This window comes from Uloborus diversus, chromosome 5 (assembly GCF_026930045.1).
Source record: "Uloborus diversus isolate 005 chromosome 5, Udiv.v.3.1, whole genome shotgun sequence".
Classification (NCBI taxonomy): domain Eukaryota; kingdom Metazoa; phylum Arthropoda; class Arachnida; order Araneae; family Uloboridae; genus Uloborus; species Uloborus diversus.
The window spans coordinates 85,460,832-85,481,518 of record NC_072735.1 but is presented as its reverse complement, the minus strand read 5'-3'; the positions used below and the strand labels follow the sequence as shown (position 1 = coordinate 85,481,518).

Sequence of the window (20,687 nt, the reverse complement as noted above, 5' to 3'; positions counted from 1 at the left end):
CGAGGGCAGTTTTTGAGAAAACTTTGAAACAATACTGATTGCAACCAAAGACGCCGAAAGGACGCGATTGCAACCATTGAGCTAAGATGACCTGCTTGATGAGATCCCACTGAGCTCTGCCTGTCTATTTGAACTGAGAAATAAGTCTGCTTGTTGTCACAGAAATTACCAAAATGTGGGAAAAAAAATGATGCAGATAAAGGGGAGGGCCTACCACACCCTTGGAAACACTTAGAAGTAGTTTCTCGTTTCTTGGAACAAAAATTCCTTTCATCTTTTTTTTTTTTGCTATATCTTGAACTCTAATTTTAGTTTAAGTTCTGAAGTAAAAGAAAAAAAAAATGTTTGTAAAATATTTTTATCATGGATTTGCATTTAGGCAGTGTTCTCACTTTGACAAACTTGAATGACTTGACTAACCTGGGGGGGGAATTCCAAATGAAGCAAGTGTTAGTAAAATAAAGTAGCTATAATCCCTCAAGCACTGTTTTAGTTTCAACTATTGGCTTTTGAAAGGATCAGAATAATAATGCTCTAGAAATGTTGGCATCTAACAGATAAAAGTGATTTAACTCTAAATGTTTTGAGGTCACTGAACTTGGGGTTTTTAAGATTATTATAGTGGGTAAAACATAAAATTAAAAAAAGAAAAAATCTTAACAGCAAATCCAAAATGGAGTCACATTTAAAATTTTTTTAATGAGAAGTCTTTTTTAAAGTGTCAAACGAGGTCTATTTATATTGTATAAAGTTACCTCCTTCCGGTGGCCTTGAGGTAGGCCAATCTTTTGGGAGAACAAGAAGGGAGGTGAGAGTCAATTGATACCTCCTCTGTATTTTAAAAACAAAATATAATTATGAATTTTGCATGTATTTTGATGTTTTTCCTCTATAAAATACATTGAGAACATACCTTTTGCCCTTCCCCCCCCCCCCCCTCCGAGAAGAAACTTTTAAATGACGGGCCTGCCTTAAGGGCAATAACTTGCAATTGATTGCCCAAAGTTTTCACCTTCATTTTATGAGTTGAGATGCAGCATGGCTTGCAGAGCCTCTTGCTGGTATGTTAAATTAGTTTTAACTGCAAGTTTTCAGGAGATCTCAGCTTCAGTGAGCATCTGCTTTCGACTATTCCAGGTTGATGAGTCCATAGCAAGGACAAAACTGTAGTCTTTGGATGTTATAACCAGACTGTTGGTATATGCTTATAAACCTCTACTAGTTTTACTCAAAAACAGTCGTTAAAATTATTTTTTTGCTTTGATTTCCACGTAAAATAGCAATTACATTTATCTTTACACATTGGATTGGGGAATAAGTTCGTAGAGTTTTTATTAAAGGCTTTCATTTAAAGAATATCATTAATAATAGCATCAATTTATATCAATTTTTGTATTGGGCGTTGCTGTTTAAGATCTCCTCCCGCCTCTCAACCAATTTATCGATGCCGTTCCTCCAGAAATCGCCCAGTCTGGTATGGGAGAAATTGTTGAGCCAGTTTTTAAGATCCTTGTCATCATCAAAAGTGACACCCCTCATATTGTTCAACAGGGAGCGGAAAATATGGTAATCCTTCTGTGCCAAGTCTGAAGAATACAGTGGATGCTGAAGGACCTCCCATTCAAGCTCTTGCTGTATGGCTTTGATGACTTGTGCTACCTGCCATTGTTGTGAAGGAGTAGCGTTTGGTCTTGTCGATGATGTCTTCTGAGTTGCATAGCCTCTTTCACGCAGTGTAGCTGGTTTATGTAGAGTTCCTCGGTGACCATGACATTCCTTTTGAGCATTTCCCAGTACACCATACACTCCCTGTTGAATTCAGAAATTCTTTTGCTGTGGGGCGAGTTGTCGATGTGGAAATTGCCCTGTTCAACGTTTGCACATAATTTCTGTGCTGTAGACAGGGGTGATTGTGTTCCGGTATTTTACCGGATTTCCGGTATTTACATCTTGATTTCCGGTATCTTCATCTTCGAAAATACCGGAACCATCCTATATTTTCAGAAAAACCCTCTTTAGGTAAAATTTAGGGTGATGTTTAATGAAACGCCGAAAGTCCAAACTGAAGACGTTTTGTTTGGTATAAAGTGTAAGCTACCGTCATGTTTTGCAATCTCTATGGTAATTATTGAAGAACAGCTGGGGTGAGAGATGGAATAAAGGCTAGATAAGAAGAGAAAGGAGCGTTACTTGATATTTTCCCCCTTAATATTTTCTTTTCAAGATGTCTAATATCGTTTCTCTGTTGCATATCTTAATATGCAGATGATGTAACTAGGGTTGCCCATTCCCCCCCCCCCGACTGCGATGGCACCCCCTCAATTTTACCAAGCCCCCTTTTCCCTCAAGAATTGCCACCAACTAATAAAAAGACTTAAATTCTTCTAAATTAATTTCTCCAAAAGTTTCTGAGGTATAATCTGCTTCATGACCCCCCCCCCTCCCCTCCCCTCCCAACACAAACACATGAAAATCCTTGCTATAACTATATTATTAGATTAAATTGCTAAAATATTTATTCACCAAGATGGCCTATGGCTTTTCTCTGTTGTAGATGCTTATGTAATAGGCTTTACAGTCCCCCCCCCCCCTCCATTAAATGTTGAATTTAACGACTTATATATATCGAAAATATCGATATTTGGAGGGCGATATATCGTGGCATTAAAATTCGGATATCGCCTAGCCCTATTGCGCAGTGATCGTAATATATTCTGCCCCTTTTGCCCCAAACTTATTTAATTCTGAAATATTTATGCACTTTTAGAAAATGAATGTAATAACTGGTTAAGGATTCAGATACAATGGAGGAAAATAAAACATTCTTTGAAAAATTTTTAGAAATGAGAAAAATTAAAAGAATTTAATTCTCTTCATGCACATGGACATATTAAGTCCAATTAAAACTTCGAGTTTTAGCCCCAACAAATAATTATGTATATAAATAATGTGTGCATACACGTAATGTGTATATGTATGCCTATTAAAACACTTTTTCTTCTTGGAAAAAAGTTCAGGTATTTTTTCATGGAGTCACAATCACCCCTGTGTAGACTCACCTATGACACCTTCTCCATATGCGTTGCAAATGTACCGAACTGCTTCAGTAGCTTTTTGGCCTCAATGAAAAGCAAAGAACAGCAGGTGTCAAAAATGTTGATTTTTACCTCTGGATATTCCATTTCTAAGCCTAAAAAGTTGTTACAAATTAAATTACTCAAAAAGACGGTTAGCACGTTTTGTACAGCAGAATGAGCCTTATCGATTAAATACTGTACACTTTGCCAAACAGCAAAAAATTGATGTAAAACAAAGAAAATATAAAAACTCTTTGAACTTATTCCCCCAACCCCAACTCAATAGTTATCTAGCGTTTAATTCTTTTATTTACTTTTTTTTCTATAGCCATGATGTTTCTGATATAGCAGGTTTATCAACGTTTGCCTTTGGAGAAGAAGAAGTAGATAGATATGTCATGATTTTTAAAAAGGTAAAAAATATAAATACAATTATAATTCCATATCTCATCACATAGATTTTTGGTTATTACTTTATCTAACTGTATTAGATTCTTGTGTAGTAAAAAAGACGTAATTTCAAGTATTTTTCTTGCACAGCTTTGCCTATAGTAAAAAATTAAAAGGTCATTTTGTTTGCCTGTATATTTACAAATAATGGATGATGAAATTCTCGCCAATATGCTATGTTAATTTGCTGGTCCAAGTTATGGTAATTTGCTGGTCTATGTTATGGTAATTCACTCTGTAAAATGAGCTTAAAATTAGAATAGTAAAAGAACAAAATAGAATTTTCAAAAAATCGCTTGAAGGTGCTCAACCCTATGCTACGTACTAATTCTGTGCCAAATTTCATGAAAATAGGCCGAACGGTCTAGGCGCTATGCGCGTAACAGGGATGCAAACTTTCAGCTTTATTATTGCTACATCAATATCGTAACACTTAAAGAACTTTCAATTTTAGTCATAATTTAGTTATTCATTATAGGTATAAAAGTAAGGCAAATGAAATAAAATGAAATTTTGCAGCTTAACAGAAACCAGCAGAAGCTGAGCTTCTTGAAAAGAGGAAGGATGTTTCCCTCCCTTGTCTAAAATGCAAAATAAAACATTTTTGCAACATTAAAAAAGATTGGAAAAGAATTGATCCGCAATTGGAAAAGAGATTAAACAATTAATTAAGGTAGGTGCAGGTATTAAGGCCTGTCAGCTAATAAAGCCTAAACAACAAAAGTACAATTCGAATGCTTGTAGCTGCTAAAAAATGCATTCGTAGGTAGTTAACACTCCATAGATGTCACTTCATACTGGTCGCAGCATGTTGCTCACTTGTTTTGACGAGTGTGACATGATTCGTTTGCGCAAAGCGGCTGTGCAGAACAAATAATAAAAAAAATCAACCTACTGAACCTTACATTTTTGTAATATAACTCTTTTATACACAGTTTTGTTCTTTAGTTTTCTGTTTTTAATGCTTCTATCGATCTTTCTTGTCAATATAATATATATGAACCAATTGTTGTATTTTTGTGTATTTCTTTATACACGATGTCAGCGGCTAATAAGACCTACTAAATTTGACCGTAAGCCTTATCATACTCCTTTGTTTTTGTAACACTGTTCAAGAATTTTATATCTTATTTTAAGTCTTTCTCAATATGTTATGGATGTTTATAAGTAATTACAACTATTTACATTTTGGTTCAGTGTTACTGTGGTGACTTAACCAGACCTTTTGAAAAGTTTTGCCACATGGTTTACGGTTCTAGTTCGAACGACGAAAAAGACAATGTGCGGCTGACTCAATTAAAAAAGTACAGCATTTCAGGAGCTTATGCCAACACCAGAGAAAATTATGAAAAAACACCAATTGTTAGAAGGAAAGCCATTAATTATCAGGGAACTCTAGTCCTTAAAAACCTGTTTGACAGAAAAAAAAGAAGGGAAAAAAAAAAAAAAAAATTGAATTTTGACATTTTGAATTTAAATTTTGTTTTTCGCAATCACAAATGTGTGTGTATATAGGCGGGTGTGTTTGTGTCTGTGTGCAGGCATGAGTGTGTGAGTATGTATGTGTGTGTATAGATGTGTGTTTGTAGATTGTGTGTGTGTAGGATATGGACGCAACATAGAGACGGTTTTCGCTAGCGGAGTAGCATCAGGAGGGCCCGGTCAACGGTGGTGCTGCAGAGGAAGGCGGGGGGAAGGCAAAATCACATAGGAATTCAAAACATTCAAATTAGAACAATGAGCAATGTGATTGCTGAAAAAAAATATGCAAAGCCTCAACGAAGGAAAAACTACTAAAAAAACGATGCTAGTTGGTACTGTCCAGGCTTGGAGTCAATTACGAAGGAATGTAATCAATTAGGATTATGGTTATGAGCACGAAAAAAATGATTACGATTATAATCCTCTGATAAAACGTACTTACGATTACAGCAATCGATTACATAGCAAACATAATCGATTAAGATTACAGACTTGTAATATAATTTATATGTATCACTCATTTGCATCAAGGACGTGATAGTTGAAAATTATGATTTCTGATTTAATATTATAGAGATAATTGCTCCTACCGTTCAGTATTAACCAAAAGATTATTTATTGATACATGTATTTTGAATTATGGCGCTGTTGCAAGAAAGGAGCAACATAAGAAAAATAAAAAACATCTAGATAGTTTAAAGTGCATGTACATTCCATAACAACTTATAAACTGCTCAACATTTTAGTTTATATTTTCTGAAAATAGTGTAGTATATTTCAGCATTGTAGTCTCAACTACTTAATGTAGCATCAGTTAATTTGATATGCAGCTATTTTTTTAAAAAAACAACATTGTATGGTTCTTTGTGCAGAAAAATCATAATGTAATAAAATACGCAGAAAGTGTAAATAAAAGATACGGAACTTAACAATTGGGGAAGAAAAGGAATTAAATGCATTTAAGTGTAATTAATGCTTCATAGATGTCAGTTTTCTTTCTCATTCTTTGAGAAGTGAAAAAACTTCCTGCAATGCTAAACAATTGTTGAACTGGAGCAGATGACGCAGAAATTGACAAATACAGTGAAACCTCCGAATAGCGGACAGTCAAGGGACTAGAAGTTTTGTCCGCTATTGGGAGGTGTCCGCTATTAGGAAGAACTACTTAATTTACCTTTTTCAAAATGGGCTGTTGTTCCCTTTGTAGAACACAATCGAAACAATTGCAAAAGGTTTACTACATTTTACGTCAAGAGTAATTAATCTGTTTTTTCTTAATAAAGGTACAGCACACACTTGTCTTAAAAAGCATTTAATCAATTAAAGTAATCAGTTAAAACAGTTTGACATCTCTTTTTTGCATTACAAGCCTGTTTCTCAATATAAATATTTAAATCATTTACCTTAGCAAGTTCTTCAGTGTCCCCTTTGCTCAGGAAAAAGTTTTTCAATTCTTTACTGTATTTCAGTGCTTCCGAAAATTCTCTACTTGTGCAGTTTTTTTATGGTTAAATTATTTATTTTATCTCGAGTATCACTATTGCATGATTGACAGTTGGCAATATGACCTTGAATATGGGCAAATCTTTTTCATGTCTAAAAATTAAACAACCCAATGAAACCACGGCGCCATAAAGCCGACTACTACCGGCTCCGGTCTGCTCAAATGTATCTCCCGAGAGCCCCAGTTAGAAAAAGCACCCAGTTTCGTCTTTTTTATCTTATCTTTCAAATTGTTATTGTGTACAAAATTCATTAAAATCTTAAGAAAAACGTATGTTAATTGTTAGACTGACATCAGTTTTCACTTATCTGCTTCAACACTCTCAAAACTAGCCGTAACAAAATTATGACTTTTTTTTTTATTTTTTATTTTTCGCTGCTCACAAAAAGTACCATGTCTTTCGGTTTTTTTTTTCTGCCCCCAACTTTTAAGCCCCAATCGCTGTCTCTGCCCATTACCACCCTTTTAATTTTAAGAAATAGTGATAAGGAAATGACGGGGGGGGGAGAATATCAGTTATGGAGGATGAAAAGCTTTGTAAGGCAAGCAGTTACTAAGATATTCTGTGAAAAGAAAAAAAACGGAAGTGCTACGATCACAAAGGAAATTTTTTGTGAAATAACTGTGCGTTATTCGGGGTGTCCGTTATTCAGAGTGAATTACACGGAATGGCCTATATTGAGGGACTGGGACTTGCAAAAATGTCCGTTAATTAGAGGTGACCGTTAAGGGAGGTTTCACTGTACTTAAGTAGAAAATGGTACATCTCAGTGTTACATCCCTATAACTCTACAGGATCAATTTTATGATCATTTGACAAGCTATTTGCATATGCTTTGATTTTATTTTTAAATCAATTGCTTACTGAAGAAATTGCACTTATACAAGTGTTAAAAGGTTTCAACTTAGCAGTCATGAAAGAAATAAGATTGGGCATCATAGCGAAACATCATAGCGAAATCATAGCGAAAAAAGTACGTTTCGCTATGATTTCCACTTTTTAGTCATAAAGCCTTTTTGTTTTTGCATAAGTGAGTATTTTATAATAACATTTATACATTACAGTTTTAATGCAGCAGTGAATTGAATTATTCTCACTTTAAAAAAGTAGCCACAGAAAGATAAATTAAATTTTAAAATTTATGTTAAAATAACTTATTGATTTAAAAAAAAAATGCACAAGCAAATTTTATAAAATCTATCAATGCAAACTTTTTTCTTTCATATACTTATTAACTAAAAGTAATATCAGCTCTAAACATATAAAAAATAAATTTAAGATAAAACTATGCGAGATTTATTTTGAAAACATACAAAACAAATTTTTTTACTGGGGTTTAGATTAGATGTCATGTAGGAAAAAATAAAGGCAATACATACAAAATGGTGTTTAAAAAATCACTGAACCACAAATGCAAATTCACTTTTCTTTTGGCAAAATCTTTTTTCAGTCAATTGGGGTCATTCATTAATTATGTAAGAGTCCCGAGGGGTAAGGGGGTTGAAAAAATCTCTACATATCCTTACTTGGGGGGGGGGGGTCTAATCCATTCTTACGTAATATTTTCCTAGTCGATATTTTATATTAGAAATCGCGCGGTCAAGTGGTTTGGCAGTGATCCTATTTCATTTATCGTAAAATGATTCAGTGGGTAAACACTTGCCACGTCAAATTCAAAAATTGACAAACGAATTGAAGGTTAGAAAAAACATTTTAATTCAGAACTGTTAGTTGAAACGTATATACAGTGCACATAATTTGTATCGAAAATTGGGAACATAAGTCCCATCAAAAGGGGTGACTTTCGTCACATCGAATTTCTACATTCATCGAAGGTGATTCAGTGGCGACTGAACTCCTGATTCGAGTTCATGCTAGGAAGCGTTGAATAGCTGTTGCCATTCCAAATCAAATAATTTTCCACACACTCCCCACCATGAACTCTTTCAAGAGTTCATCAATATCTCAATTTCAAATAATGTATTAATTACAAAATCGTAATTTCAAAATTTCAAATACACAAAATATTAAATCAATAAATCAAAAATATGCATGAATCAAAACATTTTCAAATTTCAAATATTAAATATAATTCTAAAAATGTTAGTGAACTATGCTAAATATTATTAAGTACCAAATTTAAAGGTTAGTACAAAATATCAATATAAATAAATGTTCAATTTAAATTAATATAGAGTTCAAATTCCAAAAGTTCAAAGTTCCAAGGGATACAAGTGTTGTATCGTTCTCCGCAGAAGTCCAGAAGCTGTTTTAACTTCGTATGAGCGTACGTTATTATTCCGTCCGAGAAACGCTCTTTCAATTTTTCCAAGTTTCCAAAGCAGTTTGTTTTTAGAATCCTCTTCGATGAGCACGACCTTAAGTGCAGGTTGTCTGTCTGGATTATTCAAAGAGTGAACAGTTCTGAGGTCAAGTAAATATTGCTGCTTCCATTTTATCCATAATTGCCGGAGAAGAAGAGATTGATATTTTTTCCGTTTCAAAAGTGAAGATCTTTTCGATTCATTTTCTACTATTTCAGCGAAATTAATAGGATATTGAGGTTCTCGTCCAAAATTTAGGAAGTGCATTGGTGTCAAAGGCAAAGGTTCACTATTTTCATTATAGACGTAAGTTAGCGGTCGCAAGTTGAGGACGGTTTCTATTTCTGTAAGCAATGTAGACATTTCTTCAAAATTTAATAAAGCTTTCCCTACAATTTTCCGCAGGCAATCTTTTACGGATTTCACAAGTCGCTCGTAAAAACCTCCCCACCAAGCCGCCCTTTCAATTATATTTTTCCAAACTATTCTTTCTTTAGTTAGAAATTGCGAAAGTAATTTGTCAGAAATAAATTTTGATAAGTCTTCTATTTCTTTTTTTGCCCTTTTAAAGGTTTTCGCGTTATCCGAATATATTATTTTACAGTTTCCTCTTCTAGCTAAAAATCTTCGAAGTGCCAATAAGAAGGAATCTGTAGTCATATCGCTAACGAGTTCAAGGTGAATTGATCTAGTAACTGCACATGTAAACAAAACTATATAGGATTTTCGAACTTCTTTAAAAATTTTCACATAAATTGTTCCCGCAAAATCTAATCCGCAAACTGAGAATGGAGGCGAGGTGTTACTTCTGTCAAGCGGCAACGGAACTGTAATTTGATTAGAAGCCTTCGAAAGATATTTTTGGCCGATTAGACACTTTTTGATTACACTCTTGACTAATTGCCGTCCCTTTGGAATCCAGAAACGTTGCCGAATTCGAGCTAAACTGCAAGCTGTTCCACCTTGCATCATTTTCTCATGTTCTCTTCTTGTGATTAAAAATGTCAGCCAGGACCGTTTTGGAAGAATAATAGGATGTTTTTCTTCTTTAGATAATTCAGCAAATTCTAATCTTCCTCCTAGTCTGATAATTTCATTTTCATCCATGAATGGCAAAAAGTTAAACAAATCAGAGTCTTTTTGAATCGGATCTCCATTCTTCAAGGATTCGTAATCTTCTTTAAAAAAGATCTTCTGTTCTAATCTTATCAAATGATTCTCAGCTTCAATTAATTCTTCAGCGGTCAATGTGTTTTCTATATTAGAAATCTTTCTAAATTTCATGATCGACTTCTTCACCCAAGCTGTAATCCTTACCAACTTCTCCATATTACTAAATTTAGTAATGTTGATTGCATTTTCCTTTTCTTCAACAAGACATTCACACTGAAAGATGTCCTTCGATTTCTTTCTGTATTCCAATTCTTCTGTATTTATTGCTTCATCATTTTCTGACTTCGGCCAGTATTCTGGAGAATTTTGTAGCCACAGCGGTCCTGTCAGCCAGGTTGGATCTTCTAGCAGTTTAGAAACTTTTGCTCCCCTCGACAAGGTATCTGAGGGGTTGACTTTTCCGGGGCAAAAAAAACAGTCTGAAGGTGCTGTGAATTTGCGAATTTCTTCAATCCGATTCTTGACAAAAGGTTTGAATTTTTCAGGAATTCCTTTTATCCAAAAAATTGTTATCTTCGAGTCAGACCAGAAATAGCACGGAATGTCACGTTTCAAGGATTTCAAAATATTAAAACTTAATTTTGCAGACAGTACTGCAGCCATGAGCTCCAGCCGAGGCAATGTAAGAGATTTTATCGGAGCAACTCTATTTTTAGAAGCTACAAAGGCCGTTCGAACGTCTTCATTTCGAGATAAAACACGCATGTAGGCAACTGTTCCAAATGCTTTCATACTTGCGTCACAAAAGAAATGAAGTTCAAGAGTCTTGATATCAATATTTAGGTTTTCGGAAAAATAGTGGCGTGGGATTGAAATTTCCGTCAGTTGAGGAACTTTTTCGCACCAGTTTCTCCATAACAAACTTAGATCTTCGGGTAATCTGTCATCCCAGTCAATACGTAACGCCCAAATCTGTTGCATCAAACATTTAATTCTCACTGTAAAAGGACCTAAAATTCCGATAGGATCGAAGATGCGTCCTAAGACCTGGAGCACGTAACGTTTAGTGTCAGTTCCTCTAGAAACAAATTTGACTAGATCTCCAACATCGAAATAAAGAATGTCCTTTAAGTTCTTCCACGCTATACCTAAGACTTTGTAAGTCATCTTTTCTTCTATGAGGGGTTCGGTATTATCACTCGAAATCACTCCATGTTTTTTCCATAACTCGCGTAGGGTCTTCGAATTGGTGCGCCACTTGTGTAGTGACAAACTAGCACCTTCGAAAATTGCTACGGACTCTAATGTATGAGATAAGGCTTCATCAACAGATGCATGACTACCGATGATGTCATCGACATAAATATTATCATTTAAATATTCTGTAGTCACCGGATATTTTTCAGTACACTGTTTCAGATGATATTTCAAAGTTCCTGCCAATAAAAACGAACTGCTACTGATGCCGAATAGGACGCGAGTAAATTTATAAACCTGGGGTGCAATAGATTCGTCCGAGGGATCATCGGTAAAGAAAAAACGAGTAACATCTCGATCTTCTTCTTTGAGCGAAATTTGCAAAAATGCTTGTTTCATGTCCGTTGTATAAGCAATGGGGTGAAAGCGAAATCTCAATAAAATATCAAATATTTCAGAATATAAATTTGGATCTATATGAAGACAGTCATTTAAAGATAAACAATTAGAATCATGAGAGGAGGCATCGAAAACTATACGCAATTTACTCGTCTCACGATCTTTCCTAATTATTTCTCTGTGGGGCAGGTAAAATTTAACTTCGTCTTCCTCATCTGGGTTAATAACTGGTTCAATAATTTTTTGCCGTAAATAGTTATCTATCACCTTTTTGTATTCAAAATACAACTCGGGGTTTCTATAAAATCTTTTTCTAAGTCTAGAAAATCTCTCTTCAGCTATCTTCCTATTATCTTTTAAATCCCGCTTTTCTAACTTCCAGGGTAACCCCACTGTATATCTTTTGTTTTCATATTTGATCTGAGACTCGAATTGTCTCATGATTTCATTTTCTGTTGGATCAGCATCTTGCTTCGAATCAATAAGACCTGAAGTTTCTAAGTCCCAAAACTTCTGAATTTGTACTGAAATCGCGCTATTTTCGATGACTACATTCATCATTAAGGAAAAGTTATTTTCACTCTTTTTCCCTTGTAAACACCAACCGAAAATTGTTTCAACTGCAACTAGTGTTTTGCTCAAATGCTTAATATTTCCCGTTACAACGTTATAATAATAATCAGCACCAATTAAAATTGTAATGGGTTCTTTACTTTCTGGAAAATCCGCGAGTGTCAAATTTTTTAAGTGTTTCACACCCTTAAAATCTTCAACTTCAGGAGGGGGAATATTTGATCCTGATATTTCGTCTGTAACCAACAGTTCAATTTCTATTTTTAAGTCGGGAGAGTTTCTGTTGATTAACGTAAGTTTGATGACATCGTAGTATTTTTCGATCGGGGTTTTACTTCCAAATGTGTACACTGATAATTTTTCTTTCCTTAGTACTTTACATTTTAATTTATTAGCTATGTTTTGCGTGGTAAAGCTACGCATCGAACCACAGTCCAGTAAAACGCGTGTACCACAGTTCAAATCTAAGTTTTCATTTTTTGCTAACACGTAACTCGTTTGCAAAAGAGTCCTATTTTTATTTCCCATATGCGATACAGCAGAAATTACATTTTCCGTCCCATCGCCCATAAGAGATTCTTTATTAGATTTATCGTTAGCCAAATTGTTAAACTTATAGCAAATATTTTCATTATGTTTACCGGAACAGTACTTACAATTCCTTCCCGATAAACAATCTTTCAAACGGTGTCTTAATCCAAGGTACAAAAAGCATCTACCTTGATTCTTCAATACGTTTCTCTTTTTTTCAACACTTAAGCGACAGTTGAGAACATCGTGTTCTTTTTTACAAAATAAACAATTATCCGTTTTCTTATCAGCGAAAGCTTCATTTCTCTTCTTCGCAGCAACGAAAAAACCGCTGGTGGAAATGCAAGCGCTATCTTGTCTATTAGACAAAGTTGAATTTTTATTCTTACTGTTTGATTCAAATGGCTTCGACCTACACGAATAAGTTCGTTCTCTTGTTAATATTTCTGTTTGCAAGAAATTCAAGAATTGATTTATGTCTGGAACGCAAGAGGTTTTCTTATTTTGTCGATTATATTCCAATGCCAATTCATGGGGGATTATTTTCAATACTACTGCTAACAGCATTGCAGAATAGGAACTTGACTCCAATCCTAAAGCGGAAAGGCACCGAACGTTAACTTCTATTTCATTGTGAATCCGTTTTAGCTTTGGAATGTCGGTAATTTTGTAAACAGGAGATAAGTTAAGCAATTTGTTCATATGGCTGTTAATTATGACGTCTTTTTGTCCGAATCGTTCTTTTAATATTTGAAGCGCAGAGTCGTAATTTTCATCTGAAATTTCAAAACCCGCAATTGCATTAGCTGCAGGGCCGCCTAAATAACTTTTTAGGTAGTTAAATTTCTCAGTTTTTGAAAGCGTTTCATTTTCATGAATCGAGACTTTGAAAGTGTTGTAAAAGGAATAAAATTGGGTGCAATCACCGTAAAACTTTTGAATGTCCAATTTTGGAAGCTTCACGTGTTTTGTTCCATATATTAATTTCTCGCTCATGTTCGAACTTATGTTCGCTTGGCTATTATTAGAGGATTTAATTTCCTTTAATTTTCTTTGAGCGCGAAATATTGTGTTCGAAACTTTTTCAGCGTACTCATATGCTGATATCAGTTCTTTTTCGTATTCTTCTAATTCTAACAACGGTTCGATATCTTCATCAATTTTCTTTAACAGTCCTGCTTTAATATGCAATTGATTCAATAGTTCTTCTAGGGTCTCTAAATCTATTCGATTTTCTTTAATTAAACCTTCAATAGTATTCGTTATTTTCGTAACTGCTGTTCTAATAACAGTTCGGTTTTTCTTGAGCTTTTCGAAATCCATTTTGGAAAATAAAAATGTCTCTCTTACCTTTTGTTGTCTTCGCACTAGGTGCTAATCCATATGAAAGTCTTCTAAATCAACAAATGTCACACGCAACGAACTAAGGTTGAATGTAAGCGTTACTTTTCGGCCGCTATGCACCATATCGTAAAATGATTCAGTGGGTAAACACTTGCCACGTCAAATTCAAAAATTGACAAACGAATTGAAGGTTAGAAAAAACATTTTAATTCAGAACTGTTAGTTGAAACGTATATACAGTGCACATAATTTGTATCAAAAATTGGGAACATAAGTCCCATCAAAAGGGGTGACTTTCGTCACATCGAATTTCTACATTCATCGAAGGTGATTCAGTGGCGACTGAACTCCTGATTCGAGTTCATGCTAGGAAGCGTTGAATAGCTGTTGCCATTCCAAATCAAATAATTTTCCACACATTTGTGTCTGGAAGGTAAAATACATATTAGGATGTGCTGTTTTTTATTTGTTTTACAAGGAATGAATTAGAGTAAAATGTAATAAAAGAATTACACTATGTATGGCATATTTTATTTTTCATTAATATCGCATCATATACAAAGAAATGTCGAAAAAACATTCAGTCTAGATTCTAGGAAATATTTCTTTACACAAAAAGGATTAATTTAATAATAGTGATTTAACAATGATTCCAATGATGTAAGATTCGTTATTTTTGAAAACCGAAATGGAATCTTTCCTAAAAATAAGGGGGAGGGGTTAAAAAATCTTACGTGCCCTTACATGGGGGGAGGTGGAGTCAAAAAATTGCCAAAATTATCCTTACGTAATTAATGAATGGTCTGTCTGAATGTTGGTCTATGAATGTTGCGCAAAACTTTTGTACCTTTGATATCATTGTGTTTTTTCTGTTAAAATACAGTCTTGAGGCGACAATGTGATTTGCTTGTTTGCCTAACATTGACAGATCAAAAGGGAAATTGATGGATGACCAATTGTAAGTATTCGGGAAGATGTTCCCAAGAAGAGGCCCTGAGACGTTTCTGTCAAAGGCACCCACAGGCACTAACTACTTAAGACAGATCTCAATTTATGACTGATTTGCAAACAGGGATAAGCACTGAATAGCTTGAAGTTGTTTTCTATGTTATTATTGATGTATCTTATTTTTACGTAAAATAGTAAAAGGGTGGTTTAAATGTTTTCACTTTCAGAAAGTCAAGATTACACGATTACAAGGCAAAATTACAATTTCTTTTACTTAGATTACAGTTACGATTACGCAAGAAAAACCCGATTACGGGAGTATCCCATTGAGAGATTGTGATTATGATTACACAAAAACGTAATCGATTACTCAGATTACGATTATGTATTCGCCGATTACTCCAAGCCTGGTACTTTTACACGCTTGTGAAAGGATAAGATGAAGCAGCATGACAGCTAGTGGTATCATAAGGAATGCATGGGTTTGACAGTATATGACAAAGATAATTTTGAGAGCCCTGATGGTTGTCAAACAAAGAATTTTTTGTCATTTTGAAGACTTGAAGAAAGATTAATGCATATTATATTACTATTGATTTCAGTTACCAAAGTTAGAAGTTTATTTTGATTATTTATGAGTTATGGCTGTTAAAGTTCTTAGACCTCATTATCCTGCCAAAGTATAATAGGGCCTAATAACAAGGTTTTTAAAAATGTTTCTTTTTTTTTATGCTTGTTTTCGGCAAAAGTAGTCATTTTTGTTAGTTTCTTATAGTAATTGATCTGTATGTTTAATATTACAATTCGTTGATTCAGATACAAAGTTTTTATTTTATTTCAAATCTCCCCTGGTATGCCTTATTACCCACACCTACCTTTATGGGGAAGTTGTAGTAGAATTTTAAATGAAATTGTTAAAGGATTTAGATTTTTGCGTTGTGTGAAATATGTATGTATAACCCATTCGTATCACGATCCTCCCCAGTTTGTGCACATGCATAGAAAAAGGTAATGTATCCATGGTGACTTATCATCTGGGATTGGAGATATAAAAATGGTACCTGGATAAATGAGGACACAAATTTGTAGATAAAAAGACGACTCATTTACTGTTACTTTGGGAACATGACTGGCTGGTGCGGATGCCGGCGATCTCCTTCCATTAACTCCACATATATCCGGACTCCAGAAAAATTGGTCGATCACTCAATGGAACGCTTCATATCATCACTTTGGGCATGGTTCAGTTCTTATATCACAGTTCTGATCCCGGTGAGCAGCGGGCATCCCTGTCCTATCCATTCCTAGAGGACCTCTTTCTCATTCACAAAACGCAGTTGAAGAGTCCATGCATAATTCCACACTCTCTGGTCATTTTTATCTTTCACTATTCAGGACCGTAGTGGAGCGTTCAGGCGATTCTTACATGTCCGCCTGGTCATCTGATGTAGAACTTATTTCATGGAGATTCCATTTTTATAAAGTGCTTCTTCTTCTGTCCGAGAGGAATGGAGGTCAGCATTGCGTACATAGAGATCAAGGATAGTGGAGAAAGAGAGGAGATTCGTAAAATATATGTCGAGCTTCACGACAACCTTATTTAGATAGGTTTAATTTTTTTTTTATTGTGGAGCATTTTGGACCATATGGGCTTCTAGTTTCCTTTTTAAATTGAGTTTTAAGTTAGGCATGATAGTTCTTCAAAGAGTTTTTTTTTCTATCTACTGTCCTTTCTTGGATGTAGTTAATTTTCTTTAAATTTTTTTGTGCAGGAGTTTGCACCTTCTGACGATGAATTAAATGCATATAGGAATGGACAAGAATGGGACCCCAAAGTTGCAAAAGCTCTTTCTTTACAAAAGGTTTGTTTCACATTGGCTCATTGCTGACAGATAATTTTTTTTTTTAGTTTGAATTTGTGTGTAAGTATTGTCAAGAGTCAATCCATATTTTTATTTTTTGGCTCAAATTTTGCGAAAAAAAACCTATATATATATTATATATATATATATATATATATATATATATATATATATATATATATATATATATATATATATATATATATATATATATATATATATATAGTAGAGAGTTCCAAAAATCCAATGTTCCGTTTAATTGGAGGTGCTTTATTTATGTTTTGCGGAATATTTTTCATTGCTAAAAAAAATAATTTGCATAAAAATTTGAATTTTTTCACTATTGTGAAACTGCCTTAAATGCACACATTAAAATCACAGAAAGGAACTGAGAGATCATTGTCAAAAATATTGGTTAAGTAGTGCGATTTATTCATTAATTACTAGAGATCGATTGAGAGATGCTTTGTAGATAATTACAGGATACAAAAAAGGACTTGAAAGTAACATTGATTTGCAACAAATAGTACTATTTGGATCATCTGATTGCAATTAAGATTTTAGATGCATATTCCTGGGTATACACTGCCCCATCGTTTATCGCTTCTGGATATAGTGAAAAACAATAAGGGCAGTGCATCCCCAGAAATGTAAACTCTTTCATAATATTATAAGATAAGCAAACTTAAGTTCATTTTTAATCTTAATTATATCTATGAATGTAAGTTAGAGTGTGGAAAGTTTCAAAACTGAAGATCTGTGAGGCAACTCTGACTATGCAACATGCAATGCTTCTATTTTTTTTTTTCTTTTTTTACAAAGTGATAATTTGATCAGACATGGGGCTCATAAGATTCAAGTCTGGTTTTATACTGAAAAATTGTAGAATGAACACTTAGAAAAAGATCGTTCTTGATGATTTAAAAAATATTTTTATGGGAATACCTTTATGAGTCTCCTAACTTGCTCCAAATGTTCATGTTTTTGAACCTTGCACCTCTCTAGCACCTCGGAAGAATGTTAATGGTTGATATAATGCTCCCTTCCCCTCGAAATGAAAATAATTTGTGGAGAACTGAAATAAAGGGGGAGGGGAGAGCACTCTTAAAAAATTGGACATAATGGGTGAAAACGGTGGTAATACTTGGATTCAGGAGGTCATTTTACATAAGAATCAGCAAGAATTGTGTCAGAATCGTTTTGAATGCTTTTCTTTTTTTTTGCTATAGTGTTATTGAAAAATTTCTGGTTCCAAGGGTTCAGTATGCACAAACTTTTAAACATAATTTTCCACTATGTTACCGTATTACCGCGCATTATCCGACATGCTGCAAAATTCAGTGGTCACCAGATTTTCAATACCACTTACCTGGTCCTTTCTCCCATGCCAGAAAAATCGAGGTTAGGAAAAAAGATTAATGCTATAACAAAAATAAATGTTCAGCGTAAAAATGAATGTAAATTCTATACATCTTATTAACAGAGGTGATTGTGAGTTCATCAAAAAATACCTGAAAGTTTCAAAGCGAGACCGGGGGGGGGGGGGGGTAATCTTTGACCCTTATCACTTAAGTGCACCTTTGCCATAGTATTATAGTTCTGAGTCAAAATATTGTGTGTACATGTGATTAAATTTTTAATGGGTTACAAAATTACTTTTGAGTTGGTGTTATACAAATTATCTTGACATTTATTTGTCCATCTTAAGGCTCTTGCAGGTATATTTCATGAGTATTATATAATTTAAAAAAATTGCGGAGGTAGGGAGATAAAAGCATAACAAAAAAAAAAACATAATTCCGGTATTTTTGGACATAAAAATACCGGAAATACGTCCGAAAATACCGGAAATTCGGTAAAATACCGGAACACAATTACCCCTGTTATTAATACTGATAAACCAGGGTTGGGTTTTGGACTGTCCAAAACTGGTTTAGGACAGGACAGGTGGTTTTTACCGTCCAAAAGTGTTAGAAACTGTCCAAAAATATGCTAAAGCTAAAGGTGTGTAATCTAATTAATTTGTATTTACTGCACTATTCGTAATGCATAAATATAAATATTGATGAGGTTTAGTTAATGAGTATTTGGTAATATTTCTCGCCAAAATTTTCTTTTAAAAATATCTTTAAACAAATTGCTTATAACTTTATTACATAAAAACTTCTTTATGTAACAGTTGGTAAAGTTATGAAAGGAAATTCACAACACTACCAAGACAACTAATTTCAGTTTCATTTATAACTCAAAGGAATATTAAATGTGCAATATTTAGGTGCAAAAAAAAAAAAAAAAAGTTAAATTTTTTTAATGGTTTTCGCAAATAAGTTTTACATGATATTTTAAGGAAAATTATTTTTTAAATCAGATTAAATAACAAACAACTGATGATTGAACACTTATATTCTAAAACTTCTGCCACCCCCTTTTTTTAGTTCATATTTTGAATATAATACATTCTGTAACTACAAAAATTGTAATTTATTGCATTTAAGTCATTACTGAACTATATTTTGAACGCTTGCTTTTGCATAAATGTCGAAAAATTTGGTTTATTGGGGAAAAAAACTCATGGGTACAAATTAAAATTTTTAACGAATTTAGTTTATACGTAAGTACATCAAAGTCAGCTATATAAATAAGTTACAGATATATTTATACTTGAATGTTCACATTAAATAAAAATATTAAATAAATATAGTTTTGATACATTTTGTTCTTTTTCTTGATATTTTATCACAAAATATAGTTTCTCAAAAAATAGTTTTGGACAGTTTTGAACACAAGGGTTTTTAAGAGGATGGTAAAAGCTTGCCAACCCTGCTTTGATTTGCACATGCATAAACATAGAGAAATTTGGTTACTATTATCAATTAAAAAAAATAAATAAATAAACTTGTGGGGACTTCAGGTCAGTGGGACTTCAGAACTCCTCTTCAGACTTTTGCAACTCCAGATAGCCAGCAGTAATCGGCAGAGAACACGTGCGCGCTACTCAACTCGGCTAGGCAGAGAACTGTTACCTGAAGTATATTATCGTTGCTTACTTAAAACATAAGTTTATTAGTGTACTAAATTATACAAGTTTATAAGGGGTTTTACTTACGGCTGTTTTGCAGATATTTTTCAATCTCCTTTTTAGCCATTGCTGCTTTCATACCACACTCACAAAGTATCTACATGAAATACAAGCTTACCCCGGTTGCCACTTGGTAAGAGTTTTTGCTCCTGCCTTCTGATTGGATGAGTTGGGTGGCGTTTTTGCTGCGTAACAAGGATAGCCACTAATAGCAATCAGATTTGTACACATGCTATTGAGCTTGTATATAAGATCGCGGGCTAGTAGATGAAATAGTTCTTGGATGGCTGTCTTGAATAGCAGTCGTGTGTAGTATTATAAGATTCTTGTCATGTAGTATTAGTGGTGCATATTCGTCTTTAGTTGCTGTTCTGCTGTGGTAGAAGTGATGGAGTTGTATAGGTGATATGGTTAATTAGTTTAAATTCCTCTGGCTATTTCTACTTGTCTATTAGATGACAGTTTAAAATGTTTACTCTAAGGCCCAGTCATTTTTTTGCATACTCTTAACCAGTTTTGAACTTGTTATCAGTTTTTAACCTTTAATAAATGGTTTATTGATTTTAAAAGGATTTATGTGTCGTATTCAACTGTCTACATGTATTCATTTAGTGTACATTTCTGAAAAACATTAGGTATGCTAACAAGAGCGAAGTGGAGAAAACACACGTGCGCTCAGTCGGGAGCAGAGTTTTCTTGGAGCGCGTGCAGTGTGTGTACGTTGGACAGCAAACTTTTCTAAATGTAACTTTTTAACCTTTTAAATCTTTAATTTTTTAGTAGCCTTTTGTTCGTTTTGATGT

The 20,687-nt window shown here is 34.0% G+C and overlaps 1 protein-coding gene across 1 annotated transcript in view; it reads left to right on the top strand.

Annotated features, from left to right (window-relative positions):
- Positions 1-20,687, top strand: part of LOC129223446 (sperm-associated antigen 7 homolog) — a 44,230-nt gene that overhangs the window by 16,562 nt on the left and 6,981 nt on the right. Inside the window, exons 4-5 of the mRNA XM_054858062.1 lie at positions 3,406-3,490; positions 16,716-16,805. Coding sequence (XP_054714037.1) covers positions 3,406-3,490; positions 16,716-16,805 — 175 coding nt within the window. The remainder of the gene's footprint in view (positions 1-3,405; positions 3,491-16,715; positions 16,806-20,687) is intronic.